This window comes from Sorex fumeus, unplaced genomic scaffold (genome assembly GCF_029834395.1).
Source record: "Sorex fumeus unplaced genomic scaffold, SorFum_2.1 ptg000098l, whole genome shotgun sequence".
In the NCBI taxonomy this organism is placed as follows: Eukaryota; Metazoa; Chordata; class Mammalia; order Eulipotyphla; family Soricidae; genus Sorex; species Sorex fumeus.
In genome coordinates, this window is record NW_026606155.1 from 62440176 (window position 1) to 62462623 (window position 22448).

At 36.0% G+C, this 22448-nt stretch overlaps 1 protein-coding gene across 2 annotated transcripts in view; it reads right to left on the minus strand.

Moving 5' to 3' along the window:
- AKAP6 (A-kinase anchoring protein 6) overlaps positions 1–22448 on the minus strand; it is a 562035-nt gene that overhangs the window by 96342 nt on the left and 443245 nt on the right. For both annotated transcript variants that reach the window (XM_056134199.1, XM_056134200.1), the window contains exons 10-11: positions 17060–17206; positions 13783–14007 (exon numbers count right to left, since the gene is read on the minus strand). In XM_056134199.1, the coding sequence (XP_055990174.1) occupies positions 13783–14007; positions 17060–17206 (372 nt within the window). The remainder of the gene's footprint in view (positions 1–13782; positions 14008–17059; positions 17207–22448) is intronic.

Below are 22448 nucleotides of genomic sequence, written 5' to 3' on the forward strand. Positions count from 1 at the left end.
AATAATCATATGCTTAAAGTAAAAAGTTAGAAAGTCATAGGGGAAATTAAAACTAAAAAAAACAAGGAATAGCTATTTATATCACATAGAGTAGGGTTCAAATTTAAGAAGGTAGCAAGTAATAAAGACAGACAAATACATTGTCTGTATATGTACAATTAAGGAATAAATCAAGAAGATTTAAAATCTAGTAACATATATACACCAAATGCAGGAACTAAAATATATAAAGCAACTATTATCAGACTTAAATAGACATATCAACTGCATAGTACTACTGTAGAGAACCTTAATACTGCCATCTAACTAATGAACGGATAAAAAGAAAATGAACAAGCAGATAGGTTTAGCAGACATTTATAGAACTCTCCACATGCTACTTTCCCTTCCTCCCCTGTAGCCAATTCTTGAGCACATTTTTGAGGACAGGCGATATTTTAGGACGGGGGGAGGGAGTATAAATAAATTCACAAATAGTGACATATTACGTCTATTATTTTATATTATGGTAGCATAAAACTAGTTATTAACCACAAAAAATGTTTATAAAATAACTCATGTATAATGAGGTTAAATGAGATGCTACTTAAAACCTGTTTGGACAACGAGAAAAGTCAAACAGAAAATCAAAAATGGTCTAGAAACAAATAAAAATGAAGAAATAAGTGACACAATACTGAAAAAAGTAGTAGTAAAAGGAAAGTTCATAGAAATTATAGGCTTATATCACAAAGCAAAATAAAACACCTAAAGTAAATAATCTAACTTCAAGACCAGAGAGGTAGTACAAATAGCTGGAGTACATGATTTGCATGGACAAGCCCTGGGTTCCATCTTTGATACCACAAGGTTCCCAAGCAACTCTACTACAACCATCTACCATCTACGACCCTCACCACCAGAAGTTAACCCTGAGCACAGAGCTGAAGCTAGGTGTGATTCCTGAACACTAACTATCGCCCCAAACAAAAATAAAAATCAATTTTAAAAAATCAAATGGGAGTGAGTAGGGCGTTTGCCTTGCACGCAGCCAACCCGGATTAGATTTCCAGTATCTCATATGGTCCCCCAGCACCAACAGGAGTAATTCCTGAGTGCATGAGCCAGGATTAATCCCTGTGCATCACCAGATGTGACACAGAGAAAAAAAAAATCAAATGAAGGGCCAGAGTGATAGTACAGCAGGTAGGGCATTTGCCATGCATGAGGCCAATCCAAGTTCACTCCCTGCCATCCCATAAGGTCTCCCAAGTAACACCAGAAGTAATTCCTGAGTGCAGAGACTCCAGGAAGAACCCCTGAGCATCACTGGGTGTGACCCAAAAGGCAGAATAATAATAATAATATAATAATAATAAAATTCAAGTGAAATAGGCAAACTTAGCTAAAGGAACTAGAAATATGAATGTAACCTAACGTCAGTAAAATGAAAGAAATAGAAAATTAAAGTAAAAATAAACAATACAGAAATTAAAAAGACAAAGATCAGTAAAATTAATAACTGTTTCTTTAAGCAAACAAAAAAGTCAGTCTCTGAAAAATGAAAATAGTAAACCTAATAAATAAGATCTGAAATTAAATGGAAAAATTACAAAAGAAATACAAATAATCATTAGTAAGAAATACAAATAACTTTGCATCACTAAATTTAATAATCTCAAAGAAATAGAAAAATTATTAGACTCCTACAATCTATTAAGACTGAACCAGAAAGAAATAGAAAATCAGAAGAAACAATTATCTAGAAGGAAATTGAAATTGCAATCAAGTTTCCACCCTCAAAAATTCCCAGGATTAGATAGTTTTACTAGTGAGTTTCATTATTACCTAAGTTTCTCAAGCTCTAGTAGAGACAGGGTGTGTGTGGGGGTGGGGGGGAGAGAGAGAGAAAGAAAGAAAGAGAGAGAGAGAGAGAGAGAGAGAGAGAATTCTTCCAAATACATATTAGGAAATTAGCAGACTCTTATATCTAGAGCAGATTAAACAACTAGAGTTAATCAGTATCCCTGATTTTAAACAGTTGAAAAAAGCCTCCTTTAACAATGCATCACGAGTACATGGGATTTATTTCAGGGATGCAAGGATGGTTCAACATATGCAAACAGATAATTCTTGAATAAAAGGAAAGATTCATCAATAGGATCAGAGAAAGCATTCGATAAGATCCAATATCAAGTAATGTTTTCTAAAAGTCTATTTTAAAAATGGAACAGAAGGAATCAACATCAACATAGAAAAGGCTGCTCTGACAAATCCACAGCTAAGATTATACATAATGCTAAAAAAGCTGAAAATTTTCTTCTAATATCAGAGATAAGCCAATGATATCTACTTTGACCACTTACTATTCAGCACAATATTGAAAGTTCTAGTTACAGCAAGAAGGCAAGAAAAGAATCCAAAATAAAAAAAGGAATAAAGCATTCACTATTTACAGATAATATGATAATATACACAGAAAATCTCAAAAATTACATAAAAGCTGTTCGAAATAAGTTATTTTTAAAAAAAATCTCAATTGGTGTCCAGAATGACAGTACATAGGGTAGGGCATTTGTGTTACATGCCCCCAATCTGAGTCCCATTCTCAGTAACCCATATGGTCCCCTGAACCCCCCAAGAATGACTTCTGAGTGCACATCCAGGAGTAAGCCTTGAATACCACTGGATGCGGGCCAAACACATACACAAACACACACAGTCCCAAAACAAACATAAAAATTCAAGAAAACATAACCCTATTTAAAATGGGAAAAAAAGCTGAATCGACATTTCACCAAAGAACACAGAGGGCAATCTAGTTCAGCCTTCATGAAAATAGTATGGTGATATCTTGAATTATTAAAACTAGATCTATCAGATGATCCAGCAATTCCACTCTAGGTATCTATCCAAAAGAGAAAAACCCCTCTAACTCGCTCATTTGACAATATATATTTACACCCATTCATTGCACTATTCATTCAGTGTTCACTGCGGCACTACTTACAATAGTCAACACACAGAAATAGCTGAAGTAGCCAACAACAAATACATGAACACAAACAATGGAATCTTATAGTACTCAGTTATAAGAAAATATAAAATCTTGCCATTTGTGACAACATGAATGGGTAAATTTAAATGAAATACCAGAAGGAGAAAGGCAAATACTGGATCATTTCATTAATGTGGGATTTAAAGAAACAAAACAAGGGAACAGATAGAGCCAGTGAAAAGAAATCCTTCAATTATGACTAGAGAACTGAGGTTTCCAAAGTGGAAATGGGTAACTTTTAAGTTTTTAAAAGATTCAAATTCTTCATATATTCATAAATCCTGTGCCCCATTTCTTTCTTTTTAAAAAAATTTTTATTGAATCACCATGAGATAGTTACAAGATTTCATGTTTGAGTCCCAATCACACAGTGATCAAACACCCATCCCTCCACCAGTGCACATTAGCCACCACAAATATCCCCAGTATACCCCCCTTTCCCACCCTCCCCCTGCCTCCATGGCAGACAATATTCCCCATACTCTCTCTCTTCTTTGGGGCATTATGATTTGCATTGGTTGGGATGGGAGGTGTGTCCCATTTCTTATAGACTTAGATACTTGTTTGTTTTCATTACACAAAAAATTTATATTAATATTTCTTTCAACTTTGAAGAATTTCAATTAAATTCCCAACTATCTATTAATAAACAAAATCTTAATGACTTTGCTTGTGACCCTTTAAAGACTGAAATGCATTATTAGGAATATCTTTCCTTTTCCATTTTGTAACAATCTTTCTATTCAAATTTTTAAATATTATGATAGCAAGGAAAAAGTATAAAGAGAAATTGGCTACTTACTGTGTTGTCAATAGCAATAACACAAAGACTTTGTTACTGACTACATACCAGAAGTTTTGTGCCAAATGGAAAGTGTTATTCAGAGGACTTAAATGGCATCTATAATTAAATAAACTTATCAGTAGAAAAAAATGGCTATTACAGAATCACATGATACTAGAGTTGAAGGGAAGCCTTTCAGTTCCCTAGATTCCATTTACAAATGAATATTATGCAAATGAAAGAGACCCTGGCAATGTGCAGTCCCTGGAGCACAGAGCTGGGAGGAGTCCCAGAGCACTATCAGGTGTGGTTCAAAACAGAAACAAAGCAATAAATACTAAATCACCACATTAGGTTTCTCTCGTCCTTTATAACTGTCTTCCACAATTTATAAAAATAATTATTTTTCTTCTTAAACTAAATCTAATATGTATGTCCATGCATGTGTAGAGGAAAAAGATGCATGAATTAACAAAAAAAAAATGGCAGGGGCTAGAGCGATAGCACAGCAAGTAGGGCGTTTGCCTTGCACGTGGCCGGCCCGGGTTTGATTCCCACATCCCATATGGTCCCCTGAGCACCACCAGGGGTGATTCCTGAGTGCAAGAGCCAGGAGTAACCCCTGTACATTGCCAGGTGTGACCCAAAAAGCAAAAAAAAATTACATGACAAAGGAGCAGAGAAATTACATTACGGATCATATAGAAACACTTAAAATCCTGTGTTTTTCCCCACTATTTTACTCTATCTACATTATTGTATTAAAATCATTTAGGTACAGGAAATAAATTCTTGGGGTAAGCACCTACCTTGCATGCAAATTTATTCAATCACTGGCCTCACATATGGTTCCTGAGCATCACAAGGAGTGACCCCTGAGCACAGAGCCAGGAATAACCCTTAGGCACTACTGGGTGCAGTGCCCCACCCCCAAAAAAACAAATACAAATATAGGTTTAAGAGATATTCAACAGGCTATCATGCATACTTTGTATGCAGGAGGCCAGCAGTGCATCGTCCTACAAGCACCACCAGGAGTGACTCCAAAACATTAAATTGGGTACAAACCCTGAGAACTGTAGCCATGACCTGAAAATAGAAAAAAAAACTGCACAGGTTTATGTTAAAATTATCATGCATATATTCTAATTATATTGTGCTCTTACTAAAAAGCTTCTATTTTTAAGTTAATTTTCACATATTTAGTTTCATTTTAATACTCATTACTATGGGCTGAGCCCGGCAAGCTACCGAGAGTATTCGATATGCCAGACACAGTAACAACAAAGTCTCCAATGGAGACGTTACTGGGCCCGCTCGAGCAAATCGATGATCAACGGGAGGGCCTTTACTTTTACTTATTTTTACTATGGGCTGGAGCGATAGCACAGCGAGTAGGGCGTTTGCCTTGCATGCAGCTGAGCTGGGTTCAATTCCTCTGTCCCTCTCGGAGAGCCCGGCAAGCTACCGAGAGTATCTTGCCTGCACGGCACAGCCTGGCAAGCTCCCCGTGGAGTATTCGATATACCAAAAACAGTAACAACAAGTCTCACAATGGAGATGTTACTGGTGCCCACTTGAGCAAATTGATGGACAGTGCTACAGTACTACAGTGCTACTCATTACTATCCAGTAGAATTAAGTGTTACTATTATCCATATTTTTAAGATGAGAAAATTTAAATTCACAAGAAAGAAAGATTAGAGATTGGAAATGTGTAGTTTCATGATAAATCTAAGCATCTTGAATTCATGTTCCTATACCTCTACACTGATTAAATTTACTGTTCTAGTCTTATATTATGAACATGGAGAACACGGAGATAATTACAACAATTCTGTTTTCTCAGTTTTTTTCTAAGTATAACTTATTGACAAAGGCCAGCTTTTAATAACTTTTAGAAAGTAATTAAGAACAAATATTCATCACTGTAGATTCAGTTCTAAATAAAGTTTTATTTGGGTTTCTAGGCCGCAATGAAGAAAGGGTAAGTATGATCTCTCTCTCTCTCTCTCTTACTTCTCTAGTTGAGCATTTTAGCCCTTAAATTCCATTAATCTGGTTTACCTAAGAACAGCAATACACAGGACATATGAAATGTGCACACAAATGCATCTGTGCACCTTCAACTAAGGTGAAACCACAGGACATATGAAATGTGCACACAAATGCACCTGTGCATCTTCAACTAAGGTGAAACCTCCACACCACAGCAATCATTTATTATCTTCCAGGAACAGGAAAGTTCAGAAAATATTAGGCTTTTCCATACTATTTTGTTTATTTTAAAAAGCTGCACTAGAACTGCATATACAAAACTCCAGTGAGTCTTCCGACCACCCGTGGATGGTAATGTAAATAAAACTTACTTAAGTCTATCTTTCAATCTCAACCTCAATCCATGGGTTATTAGAAAGGCTGTTATGAGAAAGGCAGTTCCAGATAGTCTCTAATTACTCAAAATTAATTCCAAAGTGTGAGGTGATAGGTATTTTTAGATATGGTAGGGAAACATATCTGATAGGAGCTGATTTCAGTATTTATTTATTTTTATTTATGGTTTTCAGGCCATACCCAGAGAGGACCGACCCGAGTTGGATTCCTCCACCCCTCTTGGAGAGCCTGGCAAGCTACCAAGAGTATCTCGTCCGCATGGCAAAGCCTGGCAAGCTACCTGTGACGTATTCTATATGCCAAACACAGTAACAACAAAGTCTCCAATAGAGACGTTACTGGGCCCACTCGAGCAAATCGATGAACAACGGGAGGACAGTGAGAGTGACAGTGACCCAGAGAGGCTTAGGGACTACTCAGGGAACCATGGTATGTTTAGAATTAAACCTGAGGGTTTCACATACAGTGCATGTACTCCAATTCCTTGAGTCACTGCCCCAGCTGAACTGAACATATATGGTGAATATAATGGCTTTTATTTTATGTTTTTCTGTGCCAGGGATCAAACCCAGGGTCTCTCCTAGGCTACACATTACCCTGAGCCACATCCCAGTCTAATGAGCTTAACTTTAAAAAATAAATAAATAAAAGGTTTCTTTTTAAAGATTTTGCCACACACAGCTATGCTCAGGGTTTATGTCTTGCTCTAAGGCTTACTCCTAGCAGGGCTCAGTATCAAGCTATGTTGGCAGCATGTAAGGCAAGTGCTTTTAATCCCTGAACTATCTCTCTAATCCCCAGCTTTATTTTTAACCTAAGATATATAGAAAAGGTGAAATCCTGTCTAAACTAGGTTAATTTTGAGAGTCTTGCATGTGATTGCGGATTAAATTGTTGCAAGACTGCAGCTCTCCAAACATCACCAATAGTGAGTTTGTAGTGGCCCCAGGACTCAGGAGCATATATGAGTTTGGCACTGCAGGAGCCAGGGCTTCAAACCTGGCTTCAATATCTTAATATTCTCTCCTCTCTCTAAAAAATAGAAACAGAATTCCCATTCTGAACCAGAGATAGCACTTCTTGCCATTTACCCCCAATTCCCAGAAATTATTTGAAAGGATATATGCACACCTATTGTCATTGTAGCACCTAGTACAATAGCAAGATATAAAAATAACCCAAATGCCCAACTCTGGATGAATGGATTGGGAATTTATGGTAAATGTACTCAGTAGAATACTATTCAGTGCTAAGAAAGAATAAAATCATGCAATTTGTCATGACATGGCAAACTGAGGATATCATGCTAGTGAAGTCAAAAGGAATGGAATAGACACAGAATGTTCACTTGCATATATGTGGCACATCATGGTGGGAACAAAGGACCAACATAATAAGAGGAACTGATCCAGCGAGTTAGGGGGACAGGTAAATGGGAAGGAGGGTCATTAGAGACCTTGAGGGAAGGAGGTGGGTATACTGATGATGGGCATGTGTTAGAATTATGTATATGTGAAGTCACCATTAATAGTATTGACAATCACAGTATCTCAATCAATATTTTTTAAAAAAATTTTTAAATGGCTTTTATTTATTATTATTTATTTGCTTTTTGGGTCACACCTGGCAATGCACAGGGGTTACTCCTGGCTCTGCACTCAGAAATTAGCCCTGGTGGTGCTCAGGGGACCATATGAGATGCTGGGAATCGAACCCGGGTCGGCTACATGCAAGGCAAACACCCTACCTGCTGTGCTATTGCTCCAGCCCTGACAATCAATATTTTTAAATTAAATAAAATATTCTCTCCTTTCCTTCAGTCCAATTGCTTTCACACAGTGGGAAGTAAAAGACATAGGACCTGTTATTATTTACTGTGACATTTGAGATTGACTTAATGGACATGAGAGACTCCCTCTAATGGTCTTGGGAAGATGGGTCTTATTCTTATTTCTGGAAAGCATGTAGAAGAGTTGGGGTAAATGTTTCTTTATAAAGCATGTAAACTGTGCTTAGCTTCTTTATTTATCTCTTTATTTTGTGAAAGCACATTCGTGATATTTCTGTGCAGTGGAATTACTGCACATTTAACAGTTAATTTGAAATCCTTTTAAAGACCCTACTCAAACATTTTTAATTTCTAAGATTTAAAAACGTAATTTACTGATTTCTTCCAACAGGCTGTCAAGTACTCAGAAATTGGATAAAGAATAATAGAATTAGTGATCAGTTAATGTGTTTTTTCTTTTCAGAAACGGAGTCTACAAAGCAGTGACAGCCGTCAGAACAGACTTTATATGTCAAACTATTGGTTCCCTCACTTACAACTGTATGATGTTGTTAAAATCTTAAAATATTCAAGGCCCTTGAATATTTTACATCAACTTCCCATGCCTCAGTTTTTCCATCTTTAAGTAGGGGGTAATAAAACTACCTGAACATGGGTCAAAAGCTAAGAAATTATGATGCGTATGAGGAATGGATAAAGATTAATTATTATGTTTATTAAAAGAACACTGGGTTCCCCCTAATGCAATTATGGCATTCTTTCTCTAAAGGAGATGTAGAAGCTATCCATCCTCTTGATTATGATTCTTCTTTTGTAATACAGAGCTGGATCAGGAAATGCAGGTCCATGGGACAAATCTGGGCCACTGTCTGCTTTTGCAAACAGTTTTGTTCATTAGTTTTATTGTACAAACCAAGTTTAATTTACTGACATGTTGTCTGTGACTGCTCTTATGGTTGGACAATGGATTTGAGTAACTGAAATGGAGACTGTTTTAACTGGCCTTTTACAGAAAATGCTAAGACCATGACTTTTGCTTGGCTCTATTGCTGATACTGTGCACATTCAAACATTCACATTAATTTTCTGGATTTTAAATTCTTCATTCATAAAAATTGATCACAATTGTCAACATGTGATTATAAAAATGTAATTATAAAAGTTATATAACTTATACAATTGCTATATTGAGTATATAGCATTCATAAAAGTGTGTATAGTAAAATTTAAATAACAAGCAAATCTCGGGCATTTATCATTGACAAGATTACCAAATTAATGTCACTCATTCACCTTCTCTTTTCAAAAAATCAGGGCCACAGCCTTTAGGGTTGGGGTGGTTGACAGGCTACTCCCAGGACTATGGTGGTGATGTGCCACCCAGTAGTGTAGGGTTCAGGCTGAGTGGTACTATGGTAGGTAACACAGGGGCCACCCTGGTAGTGTTCTGAGAGTCATTGTAGGGATGGAACTTGGGCTTTCATGCCAGACAGGTCCTCTCTCCCTCTTTGAGCTATATGACCAGCTCTTCCTCACCTGTATGATGACAGACTCCGTGACAGATGTTAGCTTGTCCTTCCTAGATTGGTCTGCACCTTGTTCAACATGAATGCTTTTGAGAGGTAATGGATAATTTCTACCCAATTTGAATCTTTGAGAGGTAATGGATAATTTCTACCCAATTTGAATCTTTAGACTAATTAATTTGGTTAAAAACAAAATGAACATTTGATTAAGTGATTCCTTTCTTTTTCTCTCTGAAGGGTCATGGGTGAAAAAGAGATTTTCAGCCAGTGCATTGAAGCTGCGTTACAGGCTAAGAGTCTCCTGCCCAGACTGGTCTCAGGAACTCTCTGAGGTACTCCCCTGCACTCTATTTCCAAGCTCTTACTTCTCAGCAATTGTGCACTTTTTGTCTCTGGACTCCTACACTTGAACCCTCGAATCTTTCCCTGGGGTTGTACTCTTAGTCTATTTCTCAGGTAGAATTTTGCCTTCCTCATAACCTCTCATTTATCACCCTTACTGCCTTCAAGAAAAAAGAATAACTTCCAAAACTGCTTTTTCTCTTTTTTCTGAAAACTTCAGATCCTGATCCCTTCTGTTGTTCTAGACCAAGCTTGGAGAAACACAGCTCTGCCTACAAAGTAAGGAGTTTTCCTTTTTATATGCCTCCCTCACTCCCTACTCTCCTGGGGAGTGCACTGTGGCTTATCTATCATTACTCTGGGTGTCATATAACGGAATTTGTTCTCTTAAAACCCCAAAATTTTAGAGAATGGAGAAACATAAAGTTAAACCCTATGGATAAAGCCTGTTTTTCTGCGTGACCAATGACAGTATAAGACATTTAAAAAATACACAAGAAGAGACAAAACATTGCAGAGTTTCTTACATGTAAAAATTCTTTGATAATTCTCCTAGCTGAACCATTTTATCAATCAGAAAAAGAAGGCATCTACTTTGGGATATGTGGCAAGTAAAATTTTTTTATTATGCTTATAATTTTATCAGTAATGATTTAACTTTAAAAGTAAACTTTATATTATTATATAACTTTAGGATATAAACTTTATATTATTATGCAGAAAGCTTTCAGTTGCATTTTTCAATTATGGTGGTGATATACAAATACTCAATTAACTCATAACTGAGTGTTAAAGAGTAAACAGCTCAGAAACATTTAGAATTCTAGTTAATCCACTTTTTGTCATTTACTGCCAAAGACCCCAAAACTCCATTCCAGTAAGACATTGTGCTCCTATGTTCATTGCAGTACTATTCACAGTAGCCAAAATATGACATCAACACAAGTGTCCAAGAACAAATGACTGTTCTTGGATAAAGAAACTATAGTGTGTGTGTGTGTGTGTGTGTGTGTGTGTGTGTGTGTGTGTGTGTGTACACATGTAATGGAATACTACTCAGCTGTTAGAAAAGATAAAATCATGCAGTTTGCTACTATGTGGATGGTTCTGGAGAATATCATGCATAATGAAATCATTCGGAAGGAGAGGGACTGACATAGAATTATCACCCTAAAATGTGGGATATAAAGAAACAAGGTAAGGAAATAAAAGATGGTAAAAGACAGCAGGACCTGAGAGCTGTTTTACAGAACGGAGTTTACCAGGATTAAGATGAGGGGTAGGGGAAGTGGCTGAAGAGGACACTCTGATGGGAGGTGTGGTGTTGGAACATTGTTTGCATGAGACCGTATCATTAACAATACTGGAAACCATGGTATATATAGTAAAATTTAAAAAAATTGAATGCTATCTAGAAAAGACATTTATTCCCAAATATACAGACATAAAAGCAACAAGCAGGGCCATATGACCCTTGTGACTTCCCAGGATATTCCAAGGGGGTTACAGGAGAAAATTTTATTAATGGGGAATACAATGGGAGATAAGGGATTAACCAGTAGGATTGGGTGGGCTGGGATCCACAGGAGGGAAATAAGTTCTATGGGAGGTTATGCTGAAAAAATATTTGAGAAACATAGCTCTAATAAAAAAGAAAATCTTGGAAGAAATGAGAAAGAAAGTTTATAATGACCTTTAGTACTTTTTAAATAAAAATTCTTATTATTTTCAGATAGTGAGATGCACATAATAAATAATAAATTAGATTTAGAGAATATTTCTCTAGTAGCTAGAAAGTGTTAGTAAATGACAAGGACACACAGGAATTATCCAATGATCTGGAAGCTCAGAATTTCTCTCTGCATATCTTTGTGTATTTTAAGCTCTTTTAAGTTTGTTATCAGGGCCTCACTAAAAATTATGCTGATGTCACTCTACAAAGCTAAAGCAGACAACCAATGTCCTCTGGAAGCATCAGAAAAAATTAATTCAGAATTGCTAATGTTTTCATTTATAATAGTGTAAAAGGAAAATGTTGTTTTCCAATATCTATGGAAATATGAGGGTAGATAGGTGCATATACAAATAACTATAATAACAAACTTCCTGTGATTGCTTTCAACTATTGTACAACATTGTCAGGCATATCATATTAAGAGGTTTTTATTTCCAGGCTAAAGAGATAGTAGAGTAGATTGGATGCTCGCTTTCCACATGGCCAATCTGGGTTCTGTCCCCAGGACCCCATGTTGTCCCAAAGACTGCTAGGAGTTATCCCTGAGTTCAGAGCCAGGAGTAAGCCCTAAGTAGGGCCAGATATAGCCCTCTCTTCTCCGCCCTCTAAAAGGAAAAGAAGTAAAATAAAGGAAAAATTTCTGTTTCTCATGAGCCACACAGAAAATAAAAGTAATTGTGTATGTGAACTCATAATCCTGTGTGATAAATGCTATTGGCACTCTTCTATAGACCAAGAATGAAGACACCAAGGGATCACAGCACAGACATAAGCAAGGTCGTACAACTGCATGAGAGTCATTACATAAGTCACTAAAACTACAAAAGAGACACAGTAGAGAAAAATAAATTTCACAACATCCCATCCATTAATGACCAGGATGCTTTAGAAATCATAGGTTATGTTTAAATAAAGCATAGGGACTATCTGAAGACTTCGACTCACTGCAATGTGGGTTTGGGTGAGAAAAGTAAGAGTGAAACAAATCAGATAGGCAGTGAATTTTGCACAGGAAAACATATTTATTCTGGCAAATGCTACCATTTATTTTCCAGTTTGATATTTTAATTCAATAGCTAAAGAGGGACTTTCACCAAAACCACTTTTGGGCATGCACTGCAGACTGTTTAGAAATAAAGTGGCCTTACTCTGAGGGGACTTTCCCTTGGATGAGCAGGTGAGGCCAGCCTGCCCCTGTGGCAGATGGGAGGTAGACCATCTGTGGCTAAGTTCTCTGACCGAAAGGTGAAAACTATAGGACAAAGAGTAAGGGATAAATGAAACCTAGCTCTGGAAGCCTTTGAGAAAGAGTCACTTAGTCCCTCAAAGTTCTTTTCCTCTTGATTTTCCTTGTTTTCCTCTCAACAACTTTCATGCCAGAAGGTTTTCCTGCTACCAGGTTCATCATATGCTAAAGTTTAAGGTAGAAACCAGCTAGTACCCAAGGAAACAGAGATTTACAAACAGGTTTAGGCAGTGAAAGGTCGCAAAAAAACACATTTGAATTTTACTGATTTTGAAGAAACAGTGGTAAACCATGGAAAAGAACAGGAACAAAGTCTTCTTCATGGCCATGGGGTAATGCACACATACAACTGTGGTGTGAAGGTTTGCATTTTCTACTGAGGAATATGCCTGTAATGGAGGTATTTCTTTTACATGATTTCTTCCCTCCAGAGTTGACTCTTTTCTATGTAAGAATTGTTTCCTTTTTATTAACAATTTATATTGTTTTTATTATTTCCTTTTCCTTTTTTCCAACATTAATGGACTTCAATTAAATCATGTGCTTTCATCATATCACTTTATGGGAGTATTCTTAGGCACATTATTTATAGAACTTTTAGGCCTACCTTCCAAAGTTTTCTGCAGTTTCAAGTGTTTGCCAGTCTGGTCTGCTTTTAATTTATCAAAGCCTCCCTCAACAGGAATTTTACAAACACAAACACTAGAGATTTCTCTGATACAATGTGTACGTGTTATGTTTAATGTTCATCTTTATACACATACAGACGTTGGCACATAAGAAATGTAGCGAGTGTCTATAAATTCAAGGAATCATTTAAGTGCACAGTAATATACAGATACACAGGCATAATACTTCATGTACTTGATAAATATTTCATCCCTAACATAAAGAAAGCTTTTTATCAACTTTGATTGTTTTTTTATTACCTTAAAGTATTGCAGTTGTTTCTCAGCATTCATTGTTCCTTCCTTTTCTTGTCTCAGGCAGGAATTGAAGATGAAAAGCTCTGTATCTCTCAGCCACCCTTTCAGTTCTTTGATCCTGACCTCCAGCTGCCTTACCAGGCTTCCGCTTTCAGGAGAGAGCAGGTCACGGGGACCTGACCCACTGTGCCCCACCATTGTGTCTTGGGTCTGCTCTCCGAGGGTTTTCTAATGCATCGATTAAATTAAACAAACAAACAAACAAACAATACATCAACAATGACAAAAAAAACCCCAACAACATAGATTAGCTTAGGTAGTAAAAACACATCAGTTTGTCTGGTAACAAGAACCACCTGGCAGGTGTCCAGCTCTACCTGCCACCTCACAACTGACATTCAGTTCAGATTAGCTCATTGTTCACTTCATTTGAATTCTTAAGCAATGTGTATTATTCTGACTATCAGAGGTTTAGGCAGAACTTGTTCACTAATACTTTCCTTTAACAGAAAGAATATTTGACCCAGAAGTTCACTGATGATCACTGATAAAAACTCATTTGAATTCTCCTGATAAAAGCTAACAGTGAAAAAAAAATTCTCTGCATGAAATTCTTAGCAGAGAGAAGTCTGAGTTTTAAATCAATAAGCTAAAGATCACGAGCAGATTTTGCACAAAGAATTAGGCACCTTGTTTTGTTTTGTGAAGTAAAATTCTCCAAACCACACAACTAGGGCGGCTGAGAAGGGTGCTGTTGCTCATCTAATCTGACTTGGAAATTACTCAACTCCATAATTCTTCTCACTTTGCATTTGTGACTGTGAGACTTTTTAATATATGTTAAATGAGGCCCAATCATACACTACAATCACCTTTTTAGATGAACATGATGGCACAACAGTGTAGTCAGACACAGAGGTGAGGGCATTTTTTTAAAAAAAAAATGGAAAACACTCTTTGGAGACTCAGTAAGAGTTCATCTATAATGTGGAGTTAAATCTACAAAAATCAGCTTCAAAATGCAAATAAAATTAAGTCAACAAACATTAATCTGCTGTGTAGAGTTCTGTAAATAGTATCTTTAGGAGATCATAACAGAAAAATAGCCTATTTTGGCGACACCCGTGTATTTTCATGGTGCAAATATTGATAATTTGAAGACCCTCGGTGGAATCCAGATTTAGCTATTGTTTTTATGCTGTAACAAAAGTAGCAGCAGGAGGTGAAATCAATGCCCTTGGAGGGTAGGGTCACAAAAAAGAATTTATTGCCACTTTTTTGTTCTGGAACAGTTTGCAATCATAAATTCTTCATAAACAGAATACTTCAGAGAATGGTCCGTCTTCATAAATATACGACAGAGGACATCAATTTCATTTAATTCACAATTTGTGTCAGCACAGCAGATGCCAATGCCTGCCTTGATAGGGTTGTTTAATATGCAATTGAGACAGAGTAATATGCAGCACAGGGGACAAAATTTCACAGATTAAACTGTACGCACCACTGACATTTCATTCTAATGTATTTCCATTCCACACTGTTCACCTTAGATGAAAGTAGTATTAAAAACCATATCCCTCTATTTTACTATTGTTAGAAGTTAAAATCCTTGTCTTTAAATTTTTTTATGCCGATTAAAATGTAATCATGCTAATTAAAGAAAAAAGCTTGGTGTTGTTAGTTTGGCACTGGTTTTACTGAAAAAAAAAAAAAAGAACCACCACCACAACAAAAACCCTTCTCCCATCCACCCAGTCACTACAAAACTCTGCATATTGTATTCAATTGATTTTCTCCAAGATGACAACCATTTTTAAGGCATTTGGCTCATAAGGGATAAATAAATAATTCTATTTTTTATACTACGTACTGATTTAAGTACTTGGTTAAAAAAGCAAGTTACAAGACATTCCAAGCTATTTATCAAATTAAGAACATAGACTGAGATGCAATATACACTATAACTTTATCAAGCTCAAAATGTAGTTGTTTTCTTCTATTTATTAAACAACCTTTGAAAATGCCATAACTAAACCACATTTTTCTTGTATGAAATCAGTGACTTCTGTATTACTAAGTTCTGACTCATATCATCATATTATCAAGCAAATGCCAGAAATTAGTATTAAAAAGTAATGTAATGCTAGGTCAAAGTAAAAACTTTTAACATTTTAAGTTACTTTGCACAACTGCAGAGTGTCGTGAATTTAGATGAGGAAGCAGGGATTTAAACTTGCAGGTTTTTTTTAATCACCTAGATTAAATGTGGCATAAACTGAACACTGGCATTCCTCCAAGTCATCAAGGTACATGGAGAGCTTTTTATTCAAAATATTTTTGGAGTATTATTTCCTTAAAATTAAAAAAAAGGAAGGAAATGGAGAGCATGCAAAATTATGCTTCAAAACTGACACCACCCATACTGTGCTGTTATAATTAATCATTTAAGTAATTGACAAATTTAGCTTACCCTTGATTTGAAGTGAAGGCAATTTAGGAGATAAGTTGATGAAAAAAAATACAGTTTAACCTCTCTCTCTCTCTCTCTCTCTCTCAGCTGTCTTCCAACAAAAGGACAGTACTGTCTCCTGCACAGAGCCATCCTGGTCTCTGGGTAACAGAATCTCTATATTGCCTTTTTGCCAGATTCTTGCATCTCAGTCTTTGGCTGAGACCCAGCCCATCATTGCGTGAAATGAATTACATGAAACTTTTTTTTTTTGGCTTTGTTAAAAGTGAGCTGGAAATTGAGGCACAAAGCAGAGGCCGATTTATTTCTGCAATTCAGATTTGGGTCAAATTTGCATCTTTGTTTTGGTGGCTTTAGTGTGACTTGAAAGCTATAGTGACAACTCCACTTTTCATCCAAAGGGTACAGTAAATAGTTAAATAGTGGATGTCTCTAACATGTACCTTCAGAATAAATTCTATTAACATTCATTCAAGCGTGACAGTCAGTGTATATCAGATATACTGTATTATACTTGACTTGGTGCATACCCATAATACATGGCATATTTTACTTACTTTTTATGTATTAAAGAACCAAAATTATTAAAATCTGAGAGGAGACAAGCTCAGAGTGAAAAAAAATCAACAGAAGAGGAGAAGCAGTGTTTTTTCCCCCATAATAGCATGAATAGCTTGTTTGAAATGTAGGTAGTGAATTGAAAGAGAGAGATATTTGTGCTTCAAATTAGAAATCAGACAGATAGAGTACTTCACTACACAAAAAAATGTACACATAACCTACAAACAGTAATAAAAATGCAAATACCCCAAGCAGTTCCCATTTTTCATTAATTGAATCCACTTTTTCAAGGAGATCATTTGGTAGTAAAACGCCACCTTTCTTCAAAGCTTCAACCTTACTAAGCAGCTCCGTCTTTTTCAGGCCCCTGATGGACATTTCCACACTGTATCGCTAAAAGAGAAAAAGGATATTATTAAGGGAGAGTAGTGTTCTTAGAAAACCTTTGAGAATGAGTAATGATCATGGGAATTCAAAGTTTTTGTATATAACAAAATTTATAGGTAAGCTAAATTTATGAAACTTGAGTGATTGAGGGATATTAGTGAAAGCAAAAAAAGTGTGATATACTCTTATGCAAATATCCATGATATTCCACTTAGTAGACTAAGATGTGTCTTTTTTATTGGGACATAAGGGGAGACCGGGTCACACCTGGCTTTGTTTGGAGATTACTCCTACCTCTATGTTCTAAAGAGAACCCTGCCTTTGCTCAGGGGACCACATGTAAAAGCAGGGATCAAATAGTCTGCTGTGTGCAAGGCAGATGACTTATTCATTGTAATATCTCCTGGGCCTTAAGGTGTGTGTTTTTTAAAAAATAAAGTTAAATTGGTAGAAATGTATTCTGGTTCAACTTCTATGGAAAACAGTGTGGAGTCTTCTAAAAAATTAAAAGAACTACCATAACACTCTCTCTCTTTCATCTGGCGAACAGATGCCATTGGGCTACACTAGCACGCGACAGGGACAAATGGAGATGTTACTGGCGCCCGCTCGAGCAAATAGACGACTAACGGGAAGTTAAGTGATTAAGTGATTAAGTGACCATAACACTCAGAGAACCCACTCTTGGGCATTTAAGATGTCCAAGAACACAAAAACATTGTGTGTGTGTGTGTGTGTGTGTGTGTGTGTATTTAAAAAGACATCTGCACTCCTACTTTGACTGTAGCACTATTCTCAAAAGCCAAAATCTTGAAACAATTTAAGTGCCCAACAACAGATGACTTGGATAAAGAAATTGTGGGTATTTCTAGGATAATACAATACTACTCAGTTGTAAGAGAAGATGAAATCCTGCAGTTTACTGCAACTTGGATAGAACTGGAGGGTATCAAACTGAGAAAAGTTAGAAGAAACAATGACAAATACTAAATGACACACACATATATATATGGAGTAATAAGAAATATAGGAACTATACAATGGACAATTATAACAAACCCTAAATGCTTGCCAATAGAACTGAGTTTACTAGGGTAGGGAGTGGGGTCGGGGCTAGAGAGAGTGGTGGAGGGATGCTGGTACTTTGGTGGTAAGTGTGGGGTAACAATGATATATTAATACTAATCTGAAACATTAATACTAATCCTATTATAAATCACAGTGTTTAAATTAAAAATAAATTTAAAAGTTTATGCACACATTTAATCTTTAATTTAAAATATTTCAAATAGGAAAATATCTGAAAATTGCCTCAAGGGGTTGGAGAGATAGAACAGAGAATAAGCACTACATTAATATACAGCTGATTACAGTTCAATCCCCAGCACCATTTATGGTAATCTGAGTATCATCAGGAGTGATCCCTGCACAAAGAGCCAGGAATAAATCCTGAGCTTGGATAGAACTGGAGGGTACCAAAATGAGAAAAGTGAGTAGAAGAAACAATGACAAATACTAAATGACCTCACTATATATATATATATATATATATGTATATATATATAATTATATTCTTATTACTCCATATACATGGAGTAATAAGAAATATAGGAACTATGCAATGGCCAATTATAATAAACCCTAAATGCTTGCTTAGGGTTTGGGTGGAGCAACGATCTCCCTAGCAATTAATTGACTCTAGAATGGTACCTATATCTCATCTCTGTTCCTCAAAAGATCAACTTCATAGTGGTACAAACAAAATCGTATACTTTAACATGTGGGCTAGGGAAACAGTCAAAGACTTAGTGCACATATTTTATATGCCAGAGACCTGGATTCAACTTCTGACACCTCGTGGTCCTCTTAGTACTCTTAGTACCTCTGGGATTAACCTCTAAGGCTACAGACAGGAGTAGCCTTGTGCAAATCTGACATCACCAGGTATAACACCCCCCTCACTCCCAAATTTTTTAATGAGTAACTTTCTCCTTTTCCTATAAGATCCTGTACATTTTCAATGAAGTTTTCTTTTCTTTTTTCTTTTACTTATATTCTAACAACCAAATGTCTCACTCCTAAAAGATGTTTTGCTAGAGACAATGCAATTGCTACTTAATGGTAGTTACTATGGTGATTCTCTTCAAACAACTATTTGGATAACTTCATAGTTAGAGAGCTCTAAATTATGGACAGTTACAAAAGATCATGCTTATACTTTTTAAATGTATACATCCAAATACCTTTAAGTAGAAAACCCAGTTCAGATTAAAATAATAAGCAATTTTGAACATGTTTTCAAAATATAATGAAACATCATTCTTCAAGGCATAAAATCAGGGTAGTGGGGCCCTTGGTGGCATTACTCCATTGTCGTAAAGGAGAACCTTATCAGATCTAATAAGAAAGCTTTTGTCTGGGCAAAGTGGCAAATTAGCAAGTCAAAGCATGCCCAAGCATTTGAAAGATTTTATTCACCTTGAAAACATATTATATAAGATCCTAAACTAAAATACAATTGAAAACAGCCTAAAGAAAAAGAAGGTGTGATATCCTTAGTTCTGTTAATAGATCATCAGCATTTGCGTGCATATGTTTGCATACTTTTAGTTTCATATTTTAATCTTTCATTTACACTAAACATGCACATCATTTGTATTATGTAAACTTCTCCAAATGTTAGTCATTTGTGGATCACAGAACAAAATGTTTTAAATGAGGTGATTTAAAGCATTTCATAGTATTAATGAATGTTGCATTTCATAGTATTAATGAATGTTGATCAGGGTGTCAGAGTATCCAAAATTACATGAATATGCATAATGAAAAAAAATCAAGGGTTGCTTTAGAGCTCTTTCAGAATTTGGCCTGTAATACATAGGAAATTCTGATTGCGTTTTCTAATGGCATGCAATTACCACAACCACATAACTCCAACATTTAGAAAATACACCATCTATTCGAGTTTTCTGGATTCAATACCAACAAATATTCTAGAAACCTAGATAGTGCTTTATTTGCCAGAGTGATTAATGGGGGAGAGGGACATCTGTTTGTGTAATCCTAAAGATGTTTCTAAAGATGTCTCTAGTTTACAAAGGTTTACATACTTTTTTTGACAAAACTACTTTGACGTAATAAATGAGGAAACCAGTATTTCAGGTAAGCATAAACATTCTATTTCAGCATTTTACTGATGCCACATGCATTGACTCCCACTGACAGAGGGAGTTCCCCGGCTGTGCTATCTGGGACAACCTCAACCAGTTACTATGTTCATTGGTGATAAGCACACAATCCTTTATCCCAACTTAGAGTGACTCCTACACAGCAGATAAGTCAAGAGAACAGTTGAGATGCATCCCATAAATATGATAAGCCTTGCAATAACAAAAACCTAAAGAGCAACTAACTTAATTTTAGACATAACAGAACATTTTTGCTTCGAATCTGGTATAAATATTCACTGTGACAGCTATTACAAAAGGTTATTGCATTTAAAACGAACCTTGCCTTTTTTCCCCAGTATGTTCTCTTGTTACCATGTAACTTACTGTATAAACAGGTTGATAAAAGTGTGATTGACAGACAATGCCTCCAAACTATAAAAATCTAAGAGAACACAGCTTAATTGTTAGATGTGATTGAACGTGCATGAAAGATACCGAAATGTCATTCAACTTAAGTGAAAATATTTTAATAATTGAAGTACCTGAAAGTTGAATCTGATATGATTTAAGGTCTCTATGTGTGTGTATATGTAACACAAATTTATGGCACATGTCATTTGTATATATATATAGATAGATATTGATATTAGCATGGTTTTGTTCTTCATTCATCAATATCTTTTCAGAAGCCTTAGAGAAAATTAACTACCAGTTCTTGCTTATCCTATCCAGTAAGGTTACTTTTTCTTTGAGTGAGAAGGTAATTTAGTTTTCATATTCATTCCACCCACCAATTTAAGTGAGTTGAGGCTGCCCCATTATGTCCTGTATTTGGGGGATGTTATGATATAGACTCCTCTACAATAGCCAAAAATGAGATTAGCCAAGTTAAAGTCAGATGGCTTTTCTGGAGGGCTAAGGTAAATAAGCATCCAGTATTTAATTTCCCCACAGCACCTGCTGTGGGCCTCGCTGTCTAGTCAAAAATAAAATATACTCTATTGAAAGGGCATATTTACATTATTAAGTGTATTTGCTTGGCCAATTTAATTTGGACTAATGAAGCCTCCTAATAGATATGTGAAAGATCTAAATTAAAGACACAGGCCACTCCTTGCTGAAATGCCATGCCTCTGTGTATATAGAAACACAAAAAGAAAACTTCACAACAGAGTTAAAAAGAATCACAAATACTAACTTTAACTAAGAATTTTTAAAGTTTAAAAAAATTTCTTATCCAAGACTTACTAAAAACATAAGTACTAAAACTGAGTTTTAAAACAAAAGCCAGCAAAAACAGGGATTTCTGAAGTAAATATAATTAGAAATGCATGAAGACTTGATTGAGATAACTTTTTTGACAGTTATGCAAAAGGCTTTTTTCCCTCCTAAAACCTTTTTTTGTTGTTGTTGTTAAAAATCACACCAAAAATTCTGCCCAAATGGAGACTGGAACAATGCCTTGAAACAGTGTTAATTGTCACCATGGAAACCAGAAGAATAAGCCATTTTGAAACTGGTATAGAAGGCGCACATTGAGCAACTCAAGCATTTTTCTGCCTCCCTCAATGTTAAAGAACGAGATGCCTTGTCAGTGTGAGGTCACAGAAAGAAAGCATCATGAAAGCATTGGGGATGCTCACTGTCTAGTAAATAAAAAATAAATAAATAAAAAATAAACTACACATAGCTAATGCTCTACGACTCTACCCACAGAATCTTTTTGAAATATAAAGATCATCAAAAGACGGCCAGGACTGGGGGACGGATTCCACCTAAGCAAAACTTCAGGGCTATATTATGTGAACCTTGCCCCCAAAGCTCCCTGGGAATTCTGCTGTTGTAATAAAACTTCAGAAGAGGAAAGAAAAAAGGCAGCATGATGGAATTCAAAATAATGCTCTAAAAGCACACAGAGAGATTAAGACATCCATTGTACGACTTTTGTATGGTGCTTCTGTTGGTTATGCTGAAAAGAGACCAGACATTTCTGAGTGAGAGTGAAGTTTTGGCTACAAGAAACACAGGAATTATACCAAAGAATTTTCTCAATTATTAGCATAGGGCTATCAAATTTT